Genomic DNA, 26164 nt, shown 5'->3' on the forward strand with positions numbered 1-26164 from the left:
CATGACATTGTTCACCCTGTGGAATTTTCTCACATAAAAATTTGAGGCAGTACTCCACTTCTCTTTGGGCATGTCTCCCCAGAGACTCTTAGGCAAAGTTAAGGCAAATAGTTAAAATGTATGGATTTAAAGTACAGTAGTTAAAGCACATTAAATGCCTGTGTGGACACACTCATTCAGAAGTAACCTTCTTCATTTTAGCCTTAAATGCCTTCAAAGGGTACATCTACATGGGGATAAGGGGCCTGCAGCTTAGCCACAGCTGTCCCGGGTCAGCTCACTCAGGCTTGCAGGGCTCAGATTGCAAATTGTTGCGACAGGAGCCCAGGCTCTGGGAGCCTATGAGGGTTGAGGATCCCAGAGCTCAGGCTCCAACCGAAGCTCAAATATCTATACAGCCATTTTTTAGCCCCAGAACCTGTGGGCTGTGAGCCTGAGTCAGCTGACCTGGGCCAGCGGCAGACTTTTGATTAAGCTAAAGCAATAATGCCATTTTACTTCTGAGTAAGAGCAGTAGGTTTAAAGCACATTAATTAACGTGCTTTAAGTTCACACCTGTAGTTAATTCAGTTCAACTTTCCTGAGTCTTCTCATGTAGACATGTCCTTTGACAGGGTGGAGTATGTTGAGAAAAAAAGAACAAGTACAAAAAGGGGACAGTCCAAAAGTTATTACCCTGAACACATTTTTGTATGTTATGCTAAATTTATTGACTAGCAGATTGAACTGATTTATGTGTGCAACATGCAAAATTCTAAAAGGAAAAACAACGTTTTGCTACAGAAATGTGAAGTTTAACAATTTACAAATACAGTGTAGATGAAAAGTCCAGATTAGGTCCCAAGGCAGGTATCCAAGTAGGTCTCAAATAATCCACCTACTATTTGTTCCAGTAAGATTTATCTAATTTATGATTAAAATGCATTCTGACAGCTCAAAACACTTAATAATTAAGTAACATTTGATTACAATCATTGAGGGAATCCATAGAGGAGAAGCAAAAACAGTACACTGAGCCCATTACCCAAACTTTAGTCAGTATAAAGCCATCTGGGAGACAAGACATTACTGACCTATGAAAATATGCTCCTTAGATTAAAATACTCTTAAAGAGGACACTAATTCAAATAATCATATAATGCTGAAATTAAACTATTTCAGTTTCAAAGTTATCAAATTGTATCACTGTCTTTAAAATTCAGTTTTCTTCCTATGTATCAAGCAACAGTGACCAACCGATTAAGGGAACTCAAACATGCAGGTGTACAGGAGAAGCCAGACAACATTCACCTTGTTCTATCTCAATATGTAGGCTGTACAATGGCTGGTCCTGTTAAAGGGCCCAGTTCTGCAAGGTGTAGACCACTGATCTCTGGCAGACATCAAAAGCAGCGGAAGGTGTTCTGCACCTTGCAAAACGGAAGCCATCATTTCCAAATTAATGAACTCTATCAAAAGAAAGCAGATCTTTTTGTGTGAGGATGGTGCGCTCAATCCTACACTCCTACTGACTGCAGAGAGTTTTGTTTGGGTAAATGAAGGATTGGGCTCAAATGTTCTAAGATCATATTTCTAACAGTTTACACAATTCCATCTTTATTAACTTCTGCTGCACACTCTCATATTAATACACAATAGTATTTGTAAACGATCTGCCTTTTAATTTAAGCAAAACAACCCCCAAACTGCTGATGGAACATAAACCCAGTTTCTTTTAAAAGAAAATCAAATGCCCCTATGTTTTAAGATACATATAGGTTGAATGTTAAAGTCACAGGAGAAATAAATGTTGCGTGCTAAGTACTATACACTGCATGTTTCAAATGTCAATCTAATATGAAAACTTTGCTGTGAGCTAAAAGCTGCAATGCCCCTAACCAGATTTTTAAAATGACAAAATAGCCATTTTTCTGTAGATTTTTTTTAAAGTGATGTTACCTTCCAAATAAGCAGAATTTCACCTGCTATATTAGACAGTTGTTTTAGTAAAACTGTACTTCTTTATGGCTTAAGCAACAAGGAGGAATAGCTCTTGCCTTTAGACGGACTGTAGGATGACATAGTGCACTGTTTTTTCCCCCCCCTCACATGTAGGACTTTAGAAGTTGCTTTGATTTTCTGTTGAATTTCTCCTGAGGAAGTGGTTAAGGTTTGCAGCGCTGGACGAAGCGTGGGTACAGACATACATCACGGATGTGATGCCTGTTCAGAATCCATGTTAAGAAACGTTCTAAGCCCAAGCCGTACCCACCATGAGGACATGTGCCATATTTACGCTATGGAACAAAATGCAAAGAGGAAATATTTTAAAAAATGCATCAACCTGTTGTTACTCATCTACACAGGGATAAATATCACACTCAGGGGCTCATATTCTGAACGATAAATGGGGAAACTAAAATGAGCTCATCCCATTGAATGAGCGGGAGTCTGATTCCTGATATTATTATCCAGAAAAGAAAGGAGTGGGAAAGAGGAAGGTGAAAGACAACTCTTTACACTACACTTTCCTCCCACCCTTTTGTCCTTCTCCACCCCATTCCCCTCCCCCTGCAACCTCTGCTGATGGACTGTTAATTTTCCAACAGACTAAATTACTCTTCTGTCCACTGAAAGCAAAAATATTTTATACTTGGAAGCTGCCAAGGGGAACTATTGCCTTTCAAATAGGCAGAGCAGGGGCAGAAGACTTTCTGAGAGAATTGCACTTCACATGCCCAGCCATTTCCAGGCTGCACTGGAGCTTCTAAGCACGGAGGTCTAATAGAGGCTGTATGTACTGCAGCAAGCAAAAGCAATTTCAATAGCCTAACAACTACCTTGCCACAGGTAGCAACCAGTTGCAAGATGCAATGGGTCAAGTAGCCAAAAGGTAGAGAAGTCCTGATCCCTCTAAAATAAACTGTCCAGGTTAATTTTTACTATCATTTTAGCATGACCTGAAAAAGCCACACCCTCTGTATTTGACATGCAGGGAGTAAAATCTATTTACGTACCTGATCTGTATACCAGTAGTAAGGTGTGGGGTCAATACCTTCCCGCTTATAACCCTCTAGTAGCTCATCACTGTCCCAGATACGCATTGAGCCTCCAACTATCTCACCAACACTGGGCATCAATACATCAACCTAAAACAGACAAGACAGGAGGTCACAAACCATTACATATAAGCTACTTGAACCGGGGGTGGGGGGGAAGCCAACCCCAAAACAATCATAGGCTTAAAAGGTTAGCATGGTAGCACTTCTCAGGCACACTCTAAGGAGGATGGCAAGTCCTATTAGCCCCATTTTACTGGAGGGGAATTTGAGCAGAGAGGCTGATTGGTCCTACTGGGTCAGATCAACTGTCCATCTAGCGCACTATCCCGTCTCAGAGAGTAGCCAGTGCTAGAAGCTTCAGAGGGAATGAACAAAACATGACAATTTTGAGTGACCATCCCCGTCACCCTATCCCAGCTTCTGACAGTTGGAGGTTTAGAGACACGTGGAGCATGGGGTTGCGTCCCTGACCATCTTTGCAAATAGCCATTGATGGACCTATCGTCCATGAAGTTACCCAATTCTTTTCTGAACCCAGTGATGCTTTTGGCCTCCACAACATCCCACAGCAATCCGTTCCAGAGGATGACTGTGCGTTGTGTAAAGAAGCACCTCCTTTTCTTTGTTTTAAACCTGCAGCCTATTATTTTCAGCGGGTGACCTCTAGTTCTTGTATTATGTGAAGGGATAAACACTCCTCCCATATTCACTTTCTCCACTTCATTCATGATTTTATAGACCTCTATCATATCCCCCCTTAGTTATCTCTTTTCCAAGCTGAGCAAGTCCCTGTCTTTTTAATCTTTCCTCATACACAGCTAAGAATAGCACCCAGCTCTCCTGACTTCTGGACCTGTGCTTTAACTGTAAGACTGTTCTTTTCCTTCCACTATTAGACTGAAAACTATCTTTATATAGCATGTGTGTGTGATCAGACTAAACAAAAGCCCTAGTAAAATGCTGACATTTATTCTTCTCAGGGCAGGTATACAGTTACTTCAATATTTCTTTTTTTAAAGCAAACAAGCCATGCACAGACACATGCAAAAATATTATTTCACTAAAAGCTATCCCACTTGACTCTCCCACCCCGTCATTATATTTTTCTGTGCATTCACACACACAAGCACCCTCCCAACCCCAGAAAGAAACTAAGGATACTGTGTGATACAAACTGACAGATTCAGTAAGCCGGGAATCCTCAGAACAACGCTGCATGTAGAAGGATTTTATCTCTGCAGGAAATCGACACAGCAAGATTGGTTCATTAATGGTGTCTGTCATCAGTCTCTCAGGAGCTTCTGGGATATCCTGAGGTTAAACAAGATTTTATTAACATTTATGGCCAGACACTGCTTGAGTTCTCCTATAGATGTCAGGCACAAAGAACACAGTATAACAACACAGGCATGAGGAAGGCTTTGGGCAGGGGTGAGGGGGGGGGGAGAAAGCAATTTTAATCAAACTCCGAGATGTTAAATCAGGAAAAAAATATTTTGCATCAGAATATTCACTACATATCAGAGGGTTACAGCTAAGACACTAGGAAAAACTAAGCCAGCCCCAGATTGGAAACTGAGAAGAAAGTGGAGTACTTTCAGATGATCAGTTACTATTACACAAAAGCTAGTTTTATCTGGCCCTGAAACCCAGGTGTGCTACATATTCCATGAGCATTAGGTCTCACTGCTAAGAACTGTTTAAGCATTTCCTTTAATCTATATATTGCATATATGAATATCTTGAATGACCAGTTAAAGACCAACTATATGTACCACTACATCAAAACCCTCCTAACTTTGAAGTTACTAAGGAATGTTGAAGGACACCTAGCAATATATACTCCAGAAGGGGTTCTTTTTTTTAAAAATCAATTCAGCAGTTTTACTATTAATAATAAAAACAGGCACAGTTTAATAGTCGTTAGATTGCTAGCATTTTCTGCCTTTGCTACAAGTAACTTGATTTAATAATAAAGTATCATACAGTCAAATCTATGGTAACATATGTTTCACATGATCTAGCATAAAATGCAACTACAATGAAATATCCCTTTTTTGTAGATTTCATCTATTTATACAAAAATGTAATATCACCAGCATGGGTTCTCAACTCCATCAAAATCAAAGCACAGCTTAAAACTCATCCAAACTGAAATTCCACCAATTTAGGACCATTCTCTAAATGGTTGCAATAAGTGGTGCAGGATGTAAAGAAACTAAGGGCACATCTACACTACAAACTTAAGTCAACCTATGTTAGGTCAACTTACAGCTGCAGTGTTTCATGTCCACAATGTCCTCCTTCTGTCAGCAATGCACATCCTCACCAGCACTGCTTCCACCAACTTAAAGAGGACTAGCCTTGCTGGGAACCGGGAACCCCCCACTCGCCCTGGGGTGACAGCCCAAGCTGTGTGCCAGGTATGGGGTTCACAGCAGAAAGCTTAACAGCCTCTTATCAATTTCACGGCTCCAGCACTGCATCACCCTAACTAACTGACATAAGCCCGATGCCTTTCATGGAGGTGGAGTTATGTCAGTGTAGTACGGCTCTTACAGCGGAATCAAGGCCGTAGCATAGACCGACAATTAGGTCTATGTAAACTACCTTATGTTCACCTAACTCTGTAGCGTAGACAAGGTCTAAGTCTAATTCCAACAGATACAAGCAATGCTTCTTCAATTAATGACAAATGTAACAACCACGTGTGTGGGTCAATGTTCACTTCCATTGTTGCCTGTGATTTAAATACATGTAAAAGTTATATTAGAAATCTAAAATATAACATGATTTCCCTCTCAATTCTGGGTTAAGGCAGGCACTGACAGCACCGAAGACATGACAATTCAAACCAGAGGCAGCTTCAGCCTTATTTGTGATGAATAAAGAATGCCACATTGTGTGGCAAAACTTAAAGATAAACCAGACACTAGAAACACAGGGCCAGGTGCTGAAAAGGGATGGAGCACCTGGGGCTTTCACTGATTGCACCAGGAGCTGCAGATACATAGCCCCTCTGAGGATTTAGACCATGTCAAGGTCACAAAAGTGTAATTTTGTTTCCCTTGCTGTGCACAGAAAAGGGTGCAAAGGGCCCTAAATCCAGAGAGGAGTCGGGCAGAGGGAGAAAAAATACCCCACAACTAAAAGCACAGGTACTGTATAGTTTGGAAGTTAAAAGAGAATGAGAAGAAAAACGAGGTTGGACCTTTTCACCAAAAGTTCTCTACTTTTTGATTAAAAGCTTTTGGGACCAAAATAATAAAATTTTCCTGATCCAAATTTCTTGGTTTTTTGACTGAAATAATACAAAATTTGACCTTTTTTTTTTAAAAGCAAAATACAATGTATCCAATTTTTTTTAAACCTACATTTTAAATTTTCCTTCCTCAGCATACCCTAAATACAATTTTTTGACCAAAACATTTTATTCAAATTTCTCAAATTTTCTAAAACATTTTTGATCAAAAGTTTTAATCAAATTTTGATCTTAAATGATGTGTTTTTGCCATTTTTATTTTATTTTAATTTTTTTTACCCATAAGGCAGGCTCCCTTCCAAACCCAGTGGCATCCGTTCCTTCTACTTATCCTGCACTACCAGGAGTGTAGTACACAGCCGTGGGAGGAAAATGTTAGCACAGCTTATGAGGGAATGCCATGCAGAGGGGATGTGGGTTTGCATTTGGTTTGCTCCTCCACCCAAGACTCATGTGGATTTCCCTATGGATCCTCAGGCTCAGAGCATCTTAAAGGCCACATTCCCTCCACATGTCTTCAAACCAGAGAATAGATTGTGAAACCCAGTATTCAGGAAGACAAAGACATTGACTTAAAGAAATCCTGGCTCCACTGATCAACATTACTCTTTAGACAGCTAGAAGACCAGGCCATACCAAAAAAAGAAGTAGTCAGTAGGTACTTTATAAAATCACTGTTTGCATTTATTGCATTATGATCCAGTCACAAAATTTAGAAAGAAACCACAAGTATGGTACACTTTCAGAGTTGAGCTCCAATCTCTTTTAATATATCAAAAGAATAGAGGGTAAAAGGGTCTTACTTCTCCGAATTCATAGCAAGTGCCATCTTCCTTCTTCACATTGTGTTCCTTTAGCCATGTAATGGCATCTGTATAGTTCATTCGTTTGAAAGGGCGTTTTGGGGGCTGGAAGTTCTGCAATGTAAGATTAGACACATGAAAACATTAGTGTTGTTTGAAAGGTCATTTACTTTTAGCAGTGCAGTTAGAGTCAGGAAAGTAGCCAGGTTAAAAAAAAAAAAAAAAAAAAAAAAGCACCTTCTTACTCAGGAAATCATAGAATCATAGAATCATAGAATCATAGAATATCAGGGTTGGAAGGGACCCCAGAAGGTCATCTAGTCCAACCCCCTGCTCAAAGCAGGACCAAGTCCCAGTTAAATCATCCCAGCTAGGGCTTTGTCAAGCCTGACCTTAAAAACCTCTAAGGAAGGAGATTCTACCACCTCCCTAGGTAACGCATTCCAGTGTTTCACCACCCTCTTAGTGAAAAAGTTTTTCCTAATATCCAATCTAAACCTCCCCCATTGCAACTTGAGACCATTACTCCTCGTTCTGTCATCTGCTACCATTGAGAACAGTCTAGAGCCATCCTCTTTGAAACCCCCTTTCAGGTAGTTGAAAGCAGCTATCAAATCCCCCCTCATTCTTCTCTTCTCCAGACTAAACAATCCCAGCTCCCTCAGCCTCTCCTCATAAGTCATGTGCTCTAGACCCCTAATCATTTTCGTTGCCCTTCGTTGTACTCTTTCCAATTTATCCACATCCTTCCTGTAGTGTGGGGCCCAAAACTGGACACAGTACTCCAGATGAGGCCTCACCAGTGTCGAATAGAGGGGAACGATCACGTCCCTCGATCTGCTCGCTATGCCCCTACTTATACAACCCAAAATGCCATTGGCCTTCTTGGCAACAAGGGCACACTGCTGACTCATATCCAGCTTCTCGTCCACTGTCACCCCTAGGTCCTTTTCCGCAGAACTGCTGCCGAGCCATTCGGTCCCTAGTCTGTAGCGGTGCATTGGATTCTTCCATCCTAAGTGCAGGACCCTGCATTTATCCTTATTGAACCTCATTAGATTTCTTTTGGCCCAATCCTCCAGTTTGTCTAGGTCCTTCTGTATCCTATCCCTCCCCTCCAGCGTATCTACCACTCCTCCCAGTTTAGTATCATCCGCAAATTTGCTGAGAGTGCAATCCACACCATCCTCCAGATCATTTATGAAGATATTGAACAAAACGGGCCCCAGGACCGACCCCTGGGGCACTCCACTTGACACCGGCTGCCAACTAGACATGGAGCCATTGATCACTACCCGTTGAGCCCGACAATCTAGCCAGCTTTCTACCCACCTTATAGTGCATTCATCCAGCCCATACTTCCTTAACTTGCTGACAAGAATGCTGTGGGAGACCGTGTCAAAAGCTTTGCTAAAGTCAAGAAACAATACATCCACTGCTTTCCCTTCATCCACAGAACCAGTAATCTCATCATAAAAGGCGATTAGATTAGTCAGGCATGACCTTCCCTTGGTGAATCCATGCTGACTGTTCCTGATCACTTTCCTCTCCTCTAAGTGCTTCAGGATTGATTCTTTGAGGACCTGCTCCATGATTTTTCCAGGGACTGAGGTGAGGCTGACCGGCCTGTAGTTCCCAGGATCCTCCTTCTTCCCTTTTTTAAAGATGGGCACTACATTAGCCTTTTTCCAGTCATCCGGGACTTCCCCCGTTCGCCACGAGTTTTCAAAGATAATGGCTAAGGGCTCTGCAATCACAGCCGCCAATTCCTTCAGCACTCTCGGATGCAATTCGTCCGGCCCCATGGACTTGTGCACGTCCAGCTTTTCTAAATAGTCCCTAACCACCTCTATCTCTACAGAGGGCTGGCCATCTCTTCCCCATTTTGTGTTGCCCAGCACAGCAGTCTGGGAGCTGACCTTGTTAGTGAAAACAGAGGCAAAAAAAGCATTGAGTACATTAGCTTTTTCCACATCCTCTGTCACTAGCTTGCCTCCCTCATTCAGTAAGGGGCCCACACTTTCCTTGGCTTTCTTCTTGTTGCCAACATACCTGAAGAAACCCTTCTTGTTACTCTTGACATCTCTTGCTAGCTGCAGCTCCAGGTGCGATTTGGCCCTCCTGATATCTTTCCTACATGCCCGAGCAATATTTTTATACTCTTCCCTGGTCATATGTCCAAGCTTCCACTTCTTGTAAGCTTCTTTTTTATGTTTAAGATCCGCTAGGATTTCACCATTAAGCCAAGCTGGTCGCCTGCCATATTTACTATTCTTTCGACTCATCGGGATGGTTTGTCCCTGTAACCTCAACAGGGATTCCTTGAAATACAGCCAGCTCTCCTGGACTCCCTTCCCTTTCATGTTAGTCCCCCAGGGGATCCTGGCCATCTGTTCCCTGAGGGAGTCAAAGTCTGCTTTCCTGAAGTCCAGGGTCCGTATCCTGCTGCTTACCTTTCTTCCCTGCGTCAGGATCCTGAACTCAACCAACTCATGGTCACTGCCTCCCAGATTCCCATCCACTTTTGCTTCCCCCACTAATTCTACCCGGTTTGTGAGCAGCAGGTCAAGAAAAGCGCTCCCCCTAGTTGGCTCCCCTAGCACTTGCACCAGGAAATTGTCCCCTACGCTTTCCAAAAACTTCCTGGATTGTCTATGCACCGCTGTATTGCTCTCCCAGCAGATATCAGGAAAATTAAAGTCACCCATGAGAATCAGGGCATGCGATCTAGTAGCTTCCGTGAGTTGCCGGAAGAAAGCCTCATCCACCTCATCCCCCTGGTCCGGTGGTCTATAGCAGACTCCCACCATGACATCACTCTTGTTGCACACACTTCTAAACTTAATCCAGAGACACTCAGGTTTTTCCACAGTTTCGTACCGGAGCTCTGAGCAGTCATACTGCTCCCTTACATACAGTGCTACTCCCCCACCTTTTCTGCCCTGCCTGTCCTTCCTGAACAGTTTATAACCATCCATGACTGTACTCCAGTCATGTGAGTTATCCCACCAAGTCTCTGTTATTCCAATCACGTCATAATTCCTTGACATCACCAGGACCTCCAGTTCTCCCTGCTTGTTTCCAAGGCTTTGTGCATTTGTATATAAGCACTTGAGATAACCTGTTGATCGCCCCTCATTCCCAGTATGAGGCAGGAGCCCTCCCCTCACAGACCTTCCTGCCTGTGCTTCCTCCCGGTATCCCGCTTTCCCACTTACCTCAGGGCTTTGGTCTCCTTCCCCCGGTGAACCTAGTTTAAAGCCCTCCTCACTAGGTTAGCCAGCCTGCTGGCAAAGATGTTCTTCCCTCTCTTCGTAAGATGGAGCCCGTCTCTGCCCAGCACTCCTCCTTCATGGAACACCATCCCATGGTCAAAGAATCCAAAGCCTTCTCTCCGACACCACCTGCGTAGCCATTCGTTGACCTCCACGATTCGACGGTCCCTACCCAGGCCTTTTCCTTCCACGGGGAGGATGGACGAGAACACCACTTGCGCCTCCAACTCCTTTATCCTTCTTCCCAGAGCCACATAGTCCGCAGTGATCCGCTCAAGGTCATTCTTGGCAGTATCATTGGTGCCCACGTGGAGAAGCAGGAAGGGGTAGCGATCCGAGGGCTTGATGAAATCTATTCCCTGTCTGTGTTCAGAGTCTTATCTGCTCACTTTGGTGAACACCACAAGCTTACCTGTTAGCACTGCACAGCCAGTAGGGCTTAGAAAGAGCAAGCCAGACTATTTTCTAGCTCATGCTTTAAACAAATGAGTAAAAGATTCTTCCCCTGAAACAAACTAGAAAAGAGGCTGTAGCCAGAATAAATACAGCTGGGCTTTCAGGTCCAAGAAAGAGTTTGTGATGCTTAGAAAGAACTTTGAGAAAGAGCAAATTTGACAAAGAATCCTTTGATAATAGAACCATGCTTTAAATTGTCTGAATGAGAGAAGCAACCAACCAATTCGGGGCTAACATATAGTAAATGTCAGGTTTCAGAGTAGCAGCCGTGTTAGTCTGTATCCGCAAAAAGAAAAGGAGTACTCGTGGCACCTTAGAGACTAACCAATTTATTTGAGCATAAGCTTTTGTGAGAATTGTTTGCAACAACTCAAACCATGGAGGAATTGCTTTTTTTAAAAAAAACTTACTTTTGTTGTTGTTGCTTTAATAAAGTGGATTGTTTAATTATTTTTTAAAATAATTGATTCACGCATCCACTAGTCTCCCTTACACCTCCCACCCAGAAGAGCTGTGCCAATGCGGCTCCCTCTACAGCTCTTGGACCTTACCTGGATGATGTGTGCACTAATGCAATGCAGTTGCCTCTATGGGAGACATGGGTAAATACCTGGTGGTGTCTAGGATGCTGAGTGAGTGTGTGCACACAGAACATCTATCCCTCTCCACCTGCAGCTTTCTGAACCCACAGAGTGCTCTCTGCAGGAACCAGGATACAGTAGCACTCCAGCCATTAGCCCCTTCTGTGCATGGATGCATTGGGTACATCAGCACCAGTTTCAAGGCATACTGCAGATAGCACTACTGGACACTATGCCAAGAGAGAGTTTCCATCTGCTGGCACACAGGGCTGGGTCAGAACTTGTACTTGCAGCAAGTTCAGACTTGCTACATTCACCTCTTTAAGGAAAGACCACACTCTCTGGCCTTTGCTGTATCTCACCTCCCCCAAACCCTCCTGAGCACAGACTAAACAAGTAGGAGGAAGGCAGTGCTTATCAGAACAAGCCAAGGAAACTGGAGATGTTCTGGTCTCTATACAACATGAATGAGTTGGCTAGTAACAGAGGAGACTGGCTGGCTGTAGGAGGCTATTGGCTTGCTTTGGAGGGAAATTAAGAAGACAATGAAGTAAGGTGGGTCATTGCAGACAGGATGAGGAGTATGAACCAGCTTTACTGAGCACTGTGTCTCCGCTTAGAACCCGCACAAGTAACTGGCTAATATTGTCCGTTTCCTCATGCTCCCTTGTCTGTCTGTCTCCAACTTTTATCTCGTTAGATACCTAGATTGGGGCAGAACAATCTTTTTGTTCTATTTGTACAGTATCTAGCACAGTGGGGTTTTGGCTGTAACCAATTAGTTCTGGTTATCATCCATTTGTCACTGTATTATGTGATGTTATGGTCAATTTATATGCCATTTCCTATGTAATCAATGTTTATAGATTTAAATTGTAGGATTATAAAGAAGTATAGGATAGATAAGTCTTTAGGAGTGATGAGTGTGTATTAGGTATATAGGTAAGGCGTGGCTGAAAAGCAAGGCCTACAGGCTGAGACCTATAAGATTTTAGCTTAGCCATACTAGGCCATAGCCTTAAGAACGCTTGACGTGAGTGGGTGACATAGGAATAACCCTGTGCCAGCAAGGTCGCAAGGTTACTGAATAAGATGTGCCAATAGGTGATATTACAAAAAAATGGATTGCAATAGATCACAATGTATTGTCCAAGACCGCAAAACACCTGACTGGAACATCTTTCAATGACTGTCCTGACCACAGAGTACAAGGTATGCATAGATGCTAATGAGAATAAGAGTAACTAAGAACAACCTATGAAAAACAGGACATATTTATGGGGTGTGGAAGTACAGATAAGGAAAAGAGAGTTTGACACCTTCATGCATATGTGTTAGGTGTGGTGAGAATAACTCTATAAAAGAGAGTTCCATTGTTGGGTAAAAGTGGGAAGACCCAAGGGACGAGCCCACAGGAAGCCCCAGCAGGAACCATCTCTCTAGCAACAATCATCTATTGAGAGGTTTGCTCGAACCTGGAATATCTTTGAGGATGTGAGTGTGACTACAGTTATAATTACTGCATACGTTTTTGTCAGATTTCTATATGCATGGGTAATTGTAACTTATTGCTTAATAAAACTTGTAGTACAGATAAGACTTTGTACTCTGTGGTCATCATCATTAGACTTTGTGTGTTTCCAGAGTCTCCAAATCTGAGAAAAAGCACCAGATGCAATTTCACTCTGGTGAGTTTGAAATTGTAGCAACCAGAGCTGAATGCATGGTGGTGTAATACATCATCAAATTCACTTTAAGCAAAATAAAAGGCTATCTGATCCATGAATGGGGCTCCTAGGCACTTCTGGAATTCAAACAGCTTGTCCTGAGACTTTAAGATATAAACCACCACCCCTATCCGTGCATGATGTAGGTATCAGCCCTGCAGAGGCTGGACTCCTTTTGATGTCACTCAGTGTCTTACAAATGATCAGAGCTCACTACTGTGCTCTGTTCACCCCCTGTGCAAATATGCTGCCAAAGGAGGCTAGGCTGAGGTTCTGAGGGACATAAGTCATATTTCTCGCCAAACAGAAGTGAATATTCAGGACTGCTTGCCACACCACCACATACCGGGTTTAGGTCATATAGGAAGGTTGATACAGACGATTTCAGAACTCTATCCACTACATCACACACCAAATTCTCCAGACGGGTCAACAAGTCTTCAAAGGTCATAAAAGGACACTCAGCTTCAATGTGAGTATATCTGAAGAACAAGGTCACATCATTAATCATCAGAATGAAGACACTTCCCCCCGCCCCTTCATCAGCCATGCACAAGCAAGAGGACTTGAGTAATGAAGACAACCTCCTTAGGAGAGGGGAGGATTTCATCCCAGTTGCCATTTTGCCCCCTCCCTCCCTACACTTTTAGCTTATAACTAGGGCTGTCGATTAATCACAGTTAACTCATGATTAACTCAAAAAAATTAATCACGATAAATCGAATTTTAATTGCACTGATAAGCAATAGAATACCAATTGAAATTTATTAAGTATTTTGGATGTTTTTCTACATTTTCAAATATATTGATTTCAATTACAACACAGAATATAAAGTGTACAGTGCTCAGTTTATATTTATTTTTGATTACAAATATTTGCACTCTAAAAACGATAATAGTATTTTTCAATTCACCTCATATAAAGTACTATAGTGCAATCTCTATCATGAAAGTGCAACTTACAAATGTAGATTTTGTTACATAACTGAACTCAAAACCAAAACAATATAACACTTTAAAACTTACAAGTCCACTCAGTCCCATTTCTTGTTCAGCCAATTGACAAAGAAACAAGTTTGTTCACATTTACGGAACATAACACTATCCGCTTTTTATTTACGTCACCAGAAAGTGAGAACAGGCATTTGCATGGCACTTTCGTAGCTGGAATTGCAAGGTATTTACAGGCCAACAGTGTTCCCTGTAGTTTTTCCCACCCACATGCGGAATGAATTTTGTTATGTGCACCAATATGGAGGTGATGTGTGATCACCTCCATATTGGTGCACATCACAAAACTCATGTGGCAGGGAGGGGCCGAGAGGTTCGGAATGTGGGAGGAGGCTCAGGGCTGGAGCAGAGCATTGGGTGTGGGAGGTGAGGGCTCCAGCCAGGGATGAGGGGCTCAGGACTGGGGCAGGCTCTGGGGTGGGGCTGGGAATGAGGGGTTTGGGGTGCAGTGGGTCTCCCCATGGCTACTGTGGGGAGCGAGGACCCCCCCATCTCAGTCTCTCCCTGCAGCAGCACCTGGATTTCAGGGCCAAGCGCCTGTCCCCCAGCCGTGGCAGGTACGGGGCTGGGCTGGGTTGGGGCTGGAGGAGGGCACTGTGGCAGGTCTAGGGCTTGGGGAGAGACATCTCCCAGCCACAACCCTGAGCACCTGCACGGTGCTTAATAGGCAGATGCACGGCCACACAGCTTAGAGGGAACTTAGCATGCCAGATATGCTAAACACTCATATGCCCCTTCATGCTTTTGCTACCATTCCAGAGGATACGCCTCCATGCTGATGATGTTTGTTAAAAAAGATGTGTTAATTAAATTTATGACTGAACTCCTTTGGGGAGAATTGTATGTCCCCTGCTCTGTTTTACCCACATTCTGCCATATATTTCATGTTACAGAAGCCTCCGATGACCCAGCACATGTTCATTTTAAGAACAGTTTCACTGCAGATTTGACAAAATGCAAAGAAGGTACCAATGTGAGATTTCTAAAGACAGCTACAGCACTTGACCCAAGGCTTAAGAATCTGAAGTGCCTTCCAAAAATCTGAGCAGGGCGAGGTGTGGAGCATGCTTTCAGAAGTCTTAAAGAACAACTCTCTGATGCGGAAACTACAGAACGCAAACCACCAAAAAGGAAAATCAACCTGCTGCTGGTGGCATCTGATCAGATGATGAAAATGAACCTATATCAGTCTGCACTGCTTTGGCTTGTTATCGAGCAGAACCAGTCATCAGCATGGACGCATGTCCTCTGAAATGGTGGTTGAGGCATGAAGGGACATATAAATCTTTAGAGCATTTGGCATGTAAATATCTTGTGACGCTGGCTACAACAGTGCCATGTGAACGCCTGTTCTCACTTTCAGGTGACAATGTAAACAAGAAGCAGGCAGTATTATCTCCTGCAAATGTAAACAAACTTGTTTGTCGAGTGATTGGCTGAACAAGAAGTAGGACTGAGTGGACTTGTAGGCAGTTTTACATAATTTTCTTTTTGAATGCAGGGGTTTTTTTTGGTTTTGTTTTGTTTTTTTTTTTTTACACACAATTCTACATTTGTAAATTCAACTTTCATGATAAAAAGACTGCACTATACTACTTGCAATGGGGAAACTAAAAAATACTATCTTTTGTTTTTTACAGTATAAATATCTGTAATCAAAAATAAATATAAATTGAGCACTATACACTTCGTATTCTGTGTTGTAATTGAAATCAATATATTTGTAAATGTAGAAAACATCCACAAATATTTAAAGAAGTGGTATTATCATTTAACAGTGCAATTGTGATTTTTTTTTAATTGCTTGACAGCCCTACTTATAAACTTATTCCCTTCACAAGTTACACAATGGCATCCACAGCATATTCCAGCAACAGAAGCTCAATAAAGGACATTCTCCATCTGGACAAATTGGAGAAGAGGAGTGAGTCTCCTCTAATGCTCTGCCTCCCACCCACTGACCTTGGGATTAGGACATTTCCAAAGTAGCTTTGGTCAGCCCCTTGCATATTAGCATAATGCTCCATCTTTCTTTTCGCAGAGTCCTATTGTTCCTGACTGATTGCTGCTCCCTTGCTCTCTAAACACATACATGCTTATACTACAATTATTCCCATACTCTGCCAGGTGTCTGCGCGTCCTGGACTGCTCAGCTCTGTACGACTGGGCGATACAAAACGTGTCTCCTAATGCAGGGATGCAGGTCTCCAGGTACAGCTGGGATGACTGTGTCAAGTATGCCTCTTCGCCAAAATAATCCAGTTTGAATAGCGTGGAGCCTCCTTCAACCTGCGTTTGGACTAGTGTCGGTGGAGTGATCTGTTAAACAAAACCTTGTTATTAAGTTAAGAATTACATCTATAAAAACAGTCAGAAAGTGGTCTCCTAATTGACAAGTAATTTTTGTGTAATCCACTTCAATATTGAAGTCTATACAGTATATCTAGAAGCCTCACTGAGGCTCTGAAGAAGGAAAGAAAGCTATACTTACTTCGTAATATCCATTGTCAAAGAAGTGATCCCTGAAGCACTGTATGACCATGGAGCGCACCTTGAAGATTTTGGACATATTCTCTCCTCGGATCATCATATACCTGTTGTTAAGCTGCACATCGACATCCGATTCCTCATTGATCAGGTTATCAGCCCCTCCAGCTGGAGCCAGACCAATCAGCTCCCAATAGTCACAACTCAACTCATGGCCTCCTGGAGCCTATGGGTTTTAGAAGAAACAACATACACATTAGAAGTTTGGTACTGTCAACTAAAATTGGTAACTTGATAGTCTAACTTACTCTGTTGCTAAGAGCTCTGTTTTGGCCCTAGATGTTCAAGGCCTACTGAGAAAGGCAATGCTTTTAAATTGCCATTTTTTGTAATTCAACAATGCCATCTTTAGACAAATGATTTGCAACCCAAGACTGGGTTGGGATCCACTGATTTAACTACAGTGGCATTATGTGCTACTGCTGATTAATAAAAAGTTACTCAGTGTAAAAGATTTTCATCATCAGAACTTGCATGGTCTGAGGTATCTTGTCAATGTTCCCAAATGACTGCTACTCTTGTGAAAACAGTGAAAAATCCCTCCTCTCCCCACTCCCATGAAAATATCCACATTTGGGATGTGGTATACAAGTTAACCCTTGATAGGAATCTAAGGCATTCTGACCTTCGTATATTTTTGTCCCGTCTCCTCCTGCTGAAGAATACATGCAACTCTCACTAAAGTCAATGGGAGTTGCTCATATGATGGTGGAAGGACCACCATATATAGACTATGGAGGAATTTCATCCCAGGGCTTGGATGGGACGTGGGGGCTTTTCTGAGCTTTCTGCATTGTGCTGAATTTCACGCCCATATGAAAGCAGAAAACCCTCCCATTACTAATTTTAGCTAACTGCTGAAAAAGGAAACAACAAATTGTCCATTTTGGAGTTTAAGTAGCATATGCTATAGTGTCATAATCCCAATTATACCATTTGCTAAGGCAAAAATTTCATTTTCTGATTCTATCTGGCTTTCGCTGTCCAAAATGACAGAGACAATAATGAGCTAATGAATATACATAGTAAACAAAAAGCACAAAAAAAAGTTAGAAGTTAGTAATAATACCTGAGGATATTAAACTCTAACAAAGGGAAGGATATTATTATTTCTGACCTGATAATATGATTTTAACTTGATACTAGCAGCTATAAGCTCCAATACAATTGGGGTTCGGTTCTTTAGACAAGTTCTCTTACGGATGCAGTCTGTCATCTCAGAGTGATAGGGAGGATTACAACTTGTTTTAAACACACAGTTCCAGCTAACAGGTTCCTAACTCTGTTTTGCCCACCAGTGTGGATACTGCCAGACAGCATGTTGTAGCCCAGGTTTTTAAAAACACAAGTCTAACACTGTTGGGCCATGTTCACACACTGGCTGGCAAGTGCATTTTGGAAATAGGTTTGCTGAACTGTATTCAAACATGGCTCCTAAACTCAGTGAAACAGAGAGTAGATAGTCCAGATTGTGACTTGTTTGGCCCCATTTCCTTTTTCCCCTTTTCCAAACTTTCTAGACTCAATAAAATGTACACAAGTGTTTGTGTAGAAGTAAATACATTTTCACTGTATGATGAAATTTCTGAATAAATTAACACCTTTCTAACAAAACCCATATGCAACTATTCTCCAGGAAGGGTCCACAACATAATTGAGAGTCTCACTGTAGACTGTGCCATAGTTATGGGAACTCAGTGAACCAGAGGGCAGAACCCAGAAAACTGAATATCAATACGGCTTCTAGGAGTGTAAATTAGGCAGAATTTGTCCCATTCTTTCTTAACATCAGTGGTTAGTTGAACAGCCTAATCTTCTTCAAAGTTGGCTCTTTAATAGCTACTTAGAGCACTATCAGAATAGCCTTCTCTTTTGTTTTTCATTCTCAGAATTTCCCCCCCAGCAAATCCAACAAACATCGAGAAACTATATTCAAGCATTGGTTTACAATATGGATTTATATTTATTCTGCAGAAGACATTTTATAACTGAATTAATTAGACTAAGTGCAACTGAGAAGATATTCGAAAACAAATGTCCTACTATTAATTCATTTTATGGGAGTTATATTTACTATACATTACTATATTTTAAGATAGCCTAAAACTTTGGATCATCCTCATCCAATTTCTCTCCCCATATGAATTCCTGGAAAATTTCCCAGCCCTACCTTCAGTTTGAACTCCTTTTATGGGTATCCTTGATGAAGTTACTTATTGTAGAACTGGCCCTAGCTTCAGATGTGAAAGGATTCATAAGTGTTAATGGAATCGTTCCAATCTCAAATTTACACGATCAATTATAAGGCACTAAAGTATAAACACTATTATGGTTTTTAGTCTACAACCTTATTGTATTTTTATACATTTCCAGCAGTTATAAACGATACTGAAATTATGATTAACGAACACAAAACACGTTTAAAGGCCAGTTTTCAGGCTACGTGGTTTTGTGTCCCCCTCAATTTTTTTTTTTTAATGACCAAATTAAAGTCTCCATGCTCCCACAGGTTATCCTGAATAGAGGGGAGCCTACAAGCACAAATCTCATCTAGAGAGTAGAGTTGAGAAGCACCACGTTACTACTAAAATAATTCTTAAAAAAAAAACCAAAAACCATCATCTTGCTTTTTAGGAAAACTAAAGCCATGTCTATATTTAAAGACAATACTCTACCCTACTAGTACCCTAAGGAAATGCAATTTCAGCTAAAAGATAAAATAGAAATATTACCCCGTTAGAACACACGCATGCAAGCACAAACCCGTGCACGCACACACACTGTCTCTCAGCCATATCATGCAGCCAATTTTTGAGCAGCAATCCCCATTGAAATCAATTAAGGAGTTGTTTCCCCCTGCTCCCTCTCCACCTTCCCTGCCCCTCCCAAAAAGGGCCATATTATACCATCTGACTGAGTGATGGGTGGGTGGGGGGGAAAAAAGCAAACTCACAGCTGCAACTAACTCCCTTACCTGCTTGCCTTCAGGAACAAGGTTTAATGTACCATACACCGCCACACTGCTCTCTGTAGAGAGGATCACTCCATTGTAACACTGGCACTATAGAAAGAGAGACAGACAAAGATTTTAAATTTACAGCTAGAGTACAAACTCTACAAGGGTCCAGAGATAAAGAAAGAAGGTTCATAATCCCATCGTGAACTCATTCTGTGAAAAAGAAAAACGCCAGTGGTATGAGTGAGAAAGAGACCCCGTAACCATATTATGGTTTAATTCATTAAACCTTTATGAAAAGTTAAAGTCAAGCTTTCAAGTGGGGCATATAAAGGAAACAACACTAGGTACTGATAGTTTCTCTTTTGCATTGCAGAAGAAAATAAAACCCTGCAACTCACCAGTTCATCCGACAGGACACACTGCAGAAATCCTGTGCCATCCCTTAACACGAGGAACATCAAATTTCTTCCTAGTTAACAAAAACAAAAACCCAGACTCGTCAGACGAAACTATTACTTTATTCAGTTCAGCAGGCCCACACCCAGCAAATGTTACCAAGGCAGTTTGTTTTCAGGGTTTGTCTGTTAAGGGTTGCTCATGATCACTAATTAATACCAGAACTACACATTAAAACATTTGTTGGATGGTAAAAAACACAGTTGTGTGGAAAGGGTTTTATACCAAAAGATAATGAAAGATGAAGTCATATGTAGAGCCTAATCCTAGGAGGCATTAGGCATCCAAATCTGCCAGGCCAAAATCCTGGCTCCACTGAAGTTAATGGCAAAATTCCCATTGATATCAATAGGGTCAGGATTTTACTCCCAATAATTTGACGAGTGCTGGATGTTCTCAGGGCTAGGCCCTTTGGACTGGACATACAGAGGTGCTATATACAGGTGCTGAATATAAAGGCCCAAATGACAGCTATTGTGTGGGAAACGATGTAGTCCCTCCCATCCACAACTAAAGAAAGCCCTTTTGTTCAAGTTTTTCCTTCTGGGAAGAAACAGATTGCACAGCATGCCATGCAATAGGAATTGCTGTTAAGGTAGGACAGCTAGCATCACACCCTGATCCCCAGAGGTCACATCAAGTTCAATCCTTCTAGGATACCTGACAGAGGACATCTATGAAGCATCAGTGGATCCAGGATTAGGATCGACAGCTTTACCAGGTGCTACAGAAGCTGTTCATTTTTCCTGCACCTCCCAGCTTTTCTAGCATGAGCGAGGTGAGCCTGAATGTGGCCTATTATACTCTACACCTTGGATTACTACGGACTCATTCCTCCTCTTTGCATTGACTCAATTACTTTGAAGGGGTAGCTATTTACCTTGTCTACATAAAGGACTGTTTACCTTGTCTACGTAACCGGTGGACCCAGCCAAAAACCTTCACTCGTTGGCTTCTGTGTGCCTCTAGAGCACGAATCTTCACCTGTAAAGCATGGATTAAAATCAATGAACCACAGAGATAAATCATAAACTGACATTTAGACAGTGCCTTTCATTTCTACAGCTTCATGGGCATATGGGATATGACCCCAGAAACAGCTTCTTCTAACTATTGAAATGCACAGACATCCGGGATAGAACACAAAAGGGATCGAACAGCACGCATCAATACTGCATGACAGTTTAGGCACCAAGGGAAGAATATCCTACCAAGTTAAAAATAGAAAGGCTTGCGTTCAAGCACCTCTGATGTCCTAACCAAATTTCATAGTAGGTTATTAGGACTGTTAAGCAGAATGTACTTTGTCAGATAGCAACATGGGAACTTTAATGACCACAACTGATCAGGAATTTGGTTTTGCATCTTATTTGAATACAAGAGTCAGCACATGCAAAAGTTCACCTCTCAGATATTACTTATACTTGAATATATACCAAATTGCCACACCAATCTGCGCAAGAAACCTTGAACATACAGCTTTCCTTCACCCGAAGGTCTGAAGAGCCTTTTCTGCACTAATTTTTAAAGTTACTCAGTAAGATAGGAGTTCAGTTAGAAGTCAAAATGAGAGAGAGGATAATGAATTAGAATTTTAGGTAACTGGCACTTTTTGATGCATTTTATTTTGGTACTGATTGAAACCCATTGCAAAGTCACTGTTGAGGCACTCGTGGTCAGGCTGACTCTCCAACTGGCAGGCTGGTGTTGCTCTTCAGAGACTTATCTAGTTATCGGTTAACAGATTTTAAAGCCCCAGCCATCTGCAACTTGGAATTGCTACAGTGCATTGGTCAGGGAAAGACAAGAGATTGACTTTGGTACAACTGAGCACACTGTTTGCTTATGTTGGAGTGGAAATCTCAAAGCAAAATTCTTTCACACATGCTTTAAGAAGTGTCTTCAAGATTGTGATCTAGCAGAATGTTTGTGTTTTGCTTCCCAATTCCTCTCTGATTTAGACTTGCCAAACCTCACTAACTTCAGTGTTGCTGTACGAACGTAATTAAGTAGAACTTAGGCCTATACATATTGGATATTAATTCAGTATGTATGTTTCTCAAATCAGCAATATTTCCTCCATCATGGCAAAAGCTCTTCTGTTGGGGGCAAACTTTAAACAAGGGTCTTTTTAGCAATTAAAAAAAAAGACCAACAAAAACTCATTAGGCTGTTTCAAACAGAAATACAGCCTGGCTCTTTTCCTTTGCTCCTTTTCCTATGGACTGGGAGAATCCAAATTAAAGTCAAGCAGGCTCAGTGAACTGTGAGGTGCATGAGGGAGATGAAACGTATGAGGATATGTTAATGACCAGAGAGAATAAAATCTCAAGGAAAGAACAGTATCGTAGACTTCAACAGCTGGTGATGATGCAGAGCACACCTCAGAATCATGCTGTTTATAAATACAAGAAAGAGATTGTTACAGGGGTTTCTTATCCATTAGGTTTCACTCACGCATTTAGGCTCTGGAAGACTGGGATCATTCTTGATGGTAATTTTCTTAGCTTCCTCCAGGTTCTTCTCTCGTCGCAAAATGTCTTCTGCCTAATTGTAAGAAGTTTTTCCATAAATGATGTATTGGTGTTAACGATAACTACAAATAACTACAGGTTATTTATACCAGTATCACTCCCCACGGACAGCAGTACGAAACTGTAATGTACATCTTTAAAGATGAATGCTTACATACAAAAAGAAAAGGAGTACTTGTGGCACCTTAGAGACTAACAAATTTATTAGAGCATAAGCTTTCGTGAGCTACAGCTCACTTCATCGGATGCATTTGGAGCTTATGCTCTAATAAATTTGTTAGTCTCTAAGGTGCCACAAGTACTCCTTTTCTTTTTGCGAATACAGACTAACACGGCTGCTACTCTGAAACCTGTGCTTACATACAATCTCAGCACTGCTACAATGTGTCAAAAATCTGCCCTAAGGTACATGGATGCGATCCCCAGGACATGAAACGCTTCCTAGAAGTGACCTTAACCTGGTTTAGAGAAGGTTGGAGGAGTTTAGAGACATCCACATTCACATCCAAAATTTATAGAAACTCATCCCAGCCCTGACGCAGACCATTTGCTTGTCTTGATGAAGTGAAAACAACTAACATACATACATATATATTGAAATCAATTGGAGTCAAACCATATATCCAAGGATAGAATAGGGCCAATTACATTTAACTTTCTCTGCCCTTCTCTGGCAAAATTAAACTATCTGGGCACACAAGCAGTGGCCTTAAAGGTTGTAATTCTGACTAGTGCACTACTGATCACTTTGCCTGCTACAGTCTTCATCCACCACTATAACAGCACACTCAGGATTAGCATATGCCATTTTCAGGGGAACTAAGATGGAATTTTTTATTTTTAATTTCTAAATGAGCTGACTTGGCAGTATTCATAACTCACCTCTTTCTTCTCCCTAGCTTCATTCTTCATTTGTTCTCTGTGCCATGTTTTTTTGACATTCTTCATTTGTGACTTAGAAATAGCATCCCATCTCTAGATGAATCCGGTGAGATATGGGAAGGAGGGGAAGAGAAAGAAGTTATTTGTGTCTTGAAAAATAGGAACCGTAATACCTCATTTAATTAGAAATATCCATTTAAACATCACCTCATTTTCTTTTTGCGAATCCACATAAATAGTAGGAAATGGTTCCTTTCCTGCTGTCATCAAAGCCTTAAAAGGGGGAAAAAAAAAAAGTGCAAAGTCAGTTTCATCATAAGAATACTGAAGCCAGACTGTCAATAAGACAATATGGTGGACATCCTACATTTACAAAACACATCAATGATGACCAGATGTTAAGATATATATGATTTACATGTAAAGAGAACAGCTAATTAAAAAGCCATTCAGATCAAATCTGGCCCACCACTAGTTTACAGGTATTTCCCTAAATAATTGGCTGTTTGTCCGGAAGTGAAACAACATGACTTGAAATAGACTAAAAAAAGAAAAGGAGTATTTGTGGCACCTTAGAGACTAACAAATTTATTTGAGCATAAGCTTTCGTGAGCTACAGCTCACTTCATCGGATGCATTTGGTGGAAAATACAGTGGGGAGATTTATTTACACACACACAGAACATGAAACAATGGGTTTTTAATCACACTCACTGTAAGGAGAGTGATCACTTAAGATGAGCTATTACCAGCGGGGGGGGGGGAGGGAAGGAGGGAAGAGGAGGAAAACCTTTTGTGGTGATAATCAAGGGGGGCCATTTCCAGCAGTTAACAAGAACGTCTGAGGAACAGTGGGGGGTGGGGTGGGGGGGAGAAATAACCTGGGGAAATATTTTCGATGTCTCTGACTCAAGGAGTATTTCCAACACACCTCTAACCAACGTATTAACCCACAGGGACCTTCCTACCAACATTACAAAAAGAAGGATTCTGGGTGGACTCCTCCTGAAGGTCGAAATAACAGACTGGACTTCTACATAGAGTGCTTCTGCTGACGTGCACGGGCTGAAATTGTGGAAAAGCAGCATCACTTGCCCCATAACCTCAGCCGTGCAGAACACAATGCCATCCACAGCCTCAGGAACAACTCTGACATCATAATCAAAAAAGGCTGACAAAGGCTGTCGTCATCATGAATAGGTCGGAATATGAACAAGAGCCTACTAGGTAGCTCTCCAACACCACTTTCTACAAGCCATTACCCCCTGGTCCCACTGAGGGTTACCAAAAGAAACTACAGCATTTGCTCAAGAAACTCCCTGAAAAAGCACAAGAACAAATCCGCACACACACCCCCCCCCGGAACCATGACCTGGGGTATTCTATCTGCTACCCAAGATCCACAAACCTGGAAATCCTGGACGCCCCATCGTCTCAGACATTGGCACCCTGACAGCAGGATTGTCTGACTATGTAGACTCCCTCCTCAGGCCCTACCCTACCAGCACTCCCAGCTATCTTTGAGATACCACTGACTTCCTGAGGAAACTACAATCCATCGGCGATCTTCCTAAAAACACCATCTTAGCCACTATGGATGTAGAAGCCCTCTACACCAACATTCTACACGAAGATGGACTACAAGCCATCAGGAACAGTATTCCCGATAATGTCACGGCTAACCTGGTGGTTGAACTTTGTCCTCACCCATAACTATTGCACATCTGGGGACAATGTATACCTTCAAATCAGCGGCACTGCGATGGGTACCCGCTTGGCCCCACAGTATGCCAACATTTTTATGGCTGACTTAGAACAACGCTTCCTCAGCTCTTGTCCCCTAATGCCCCTACTCTACTTGTGCTACATTGATGACATCTTCATCATCTGGACCCATGGAAAAGAAGCCCTTGAGGAATTCCACCATGATTTCAACAATTTCCATCCCACCATCAACCTCAGCCTGGACCAGTCCACACAAGAGATCCACTTCCTGGACACTACGGTGCTAATAAGCGATGGTCACACAAACACCACCCTATATCGGAAACCTACTGACCGCTTTTCCTACCTACATGCCTCTAGCTCTCATCCAGATCACACCACACGATCCATTGACTACAGTCAAGCTCTACAATATAACTGCATTTGCTCCAACCCCTCAGACAGAGACAAACACCTACAAGATCTCTATCATGCATTCCTACAACTACAATACCCACCTGCTGAAGTGAAGAAACAGATTGACAGAGCCAGAAGAGTATCCAGAAGTCACCTACTACAGGACAGGCCCAACAAAGAAAACAACAGAACGCCACTAGCCATCACCTTCAGCTCCCAACTAAAACCTCTCCAGTGCATCATCAAAGATCTACAACCTATCCTGAAGGATGACCCATCACTCTCACAGATCTTGGGAGACAGGCCAGTCCTTCCTTACAGACAGCCCCCCAACCTGAAGCAAATAGTCACCAGCAACCACACACCACACAACAGAACCACTAACCCAGGAACCTATCCTTGCGACAAAGCCCGTTGCCAACTCTGTCCACATATCTATTCAGGGGACACCATCATAGGGCCTAATCACATCAGCCACACTATCAGAGGCTCGTTCACCTGCGCATCTA

At 42.0% G+C, this 26164-nt stretch overlaps 1 protein-coding gene across 1 annotated transcript in view; it reads right to left on the reverse strand.

Annotated features, from left to right (window-relative positions):
- Positions 1–685: 685 nt before the first annotated feature.
- NARS1 (asparaginyl-tRNA synthetase 1) overlaps positions 686–26164 on the reverse strand; it is a 35953-nt gene continuing 10474 nt past the window's right edge. Inside the window, 13 exon segments of the mRNA XM_038401320.2 lie at positions 686–2276; positions 2997–3128; positions 4221–4352; positions 7107–7220; positions 13492–13627; positions 16276–16475; positions 16648–16869; positions 19678–19764; positions 20061–20131; positions 21024–21102; positions 22576–22665; positions 23535–23627; positions 23742–23807. Coding sequence (XP_038257248.2) covers positions 2145–2276; positions 2997–3128; positions 4221–4352; positions 7107–7220; positions 13492–13627; positions 16276–16475; positions 16648–16869; positions 19678–19764; positions 20061–20131; positions 21024–21102; positions 22576–22665; positions 23535–23627; positions 23742–23807 — 1554 coding nt within the window. The 3' untranslated portion in view covers positions 686–2144.

Source organism: Dermochelys coriacea, chromosome 5, assembly GCF_009764565.3.
Source record: "Dermochelys coriacea isolate rDerCor1 chromosome 5, rDerCor1.pri.v4, whole genome shotgun sequence".
Lineage (NCBI taxonomy): Eukaryota > Metazoa > Chordata > Testudines > Dermochelyidae > Dermochelys > Dermochelys coriacea.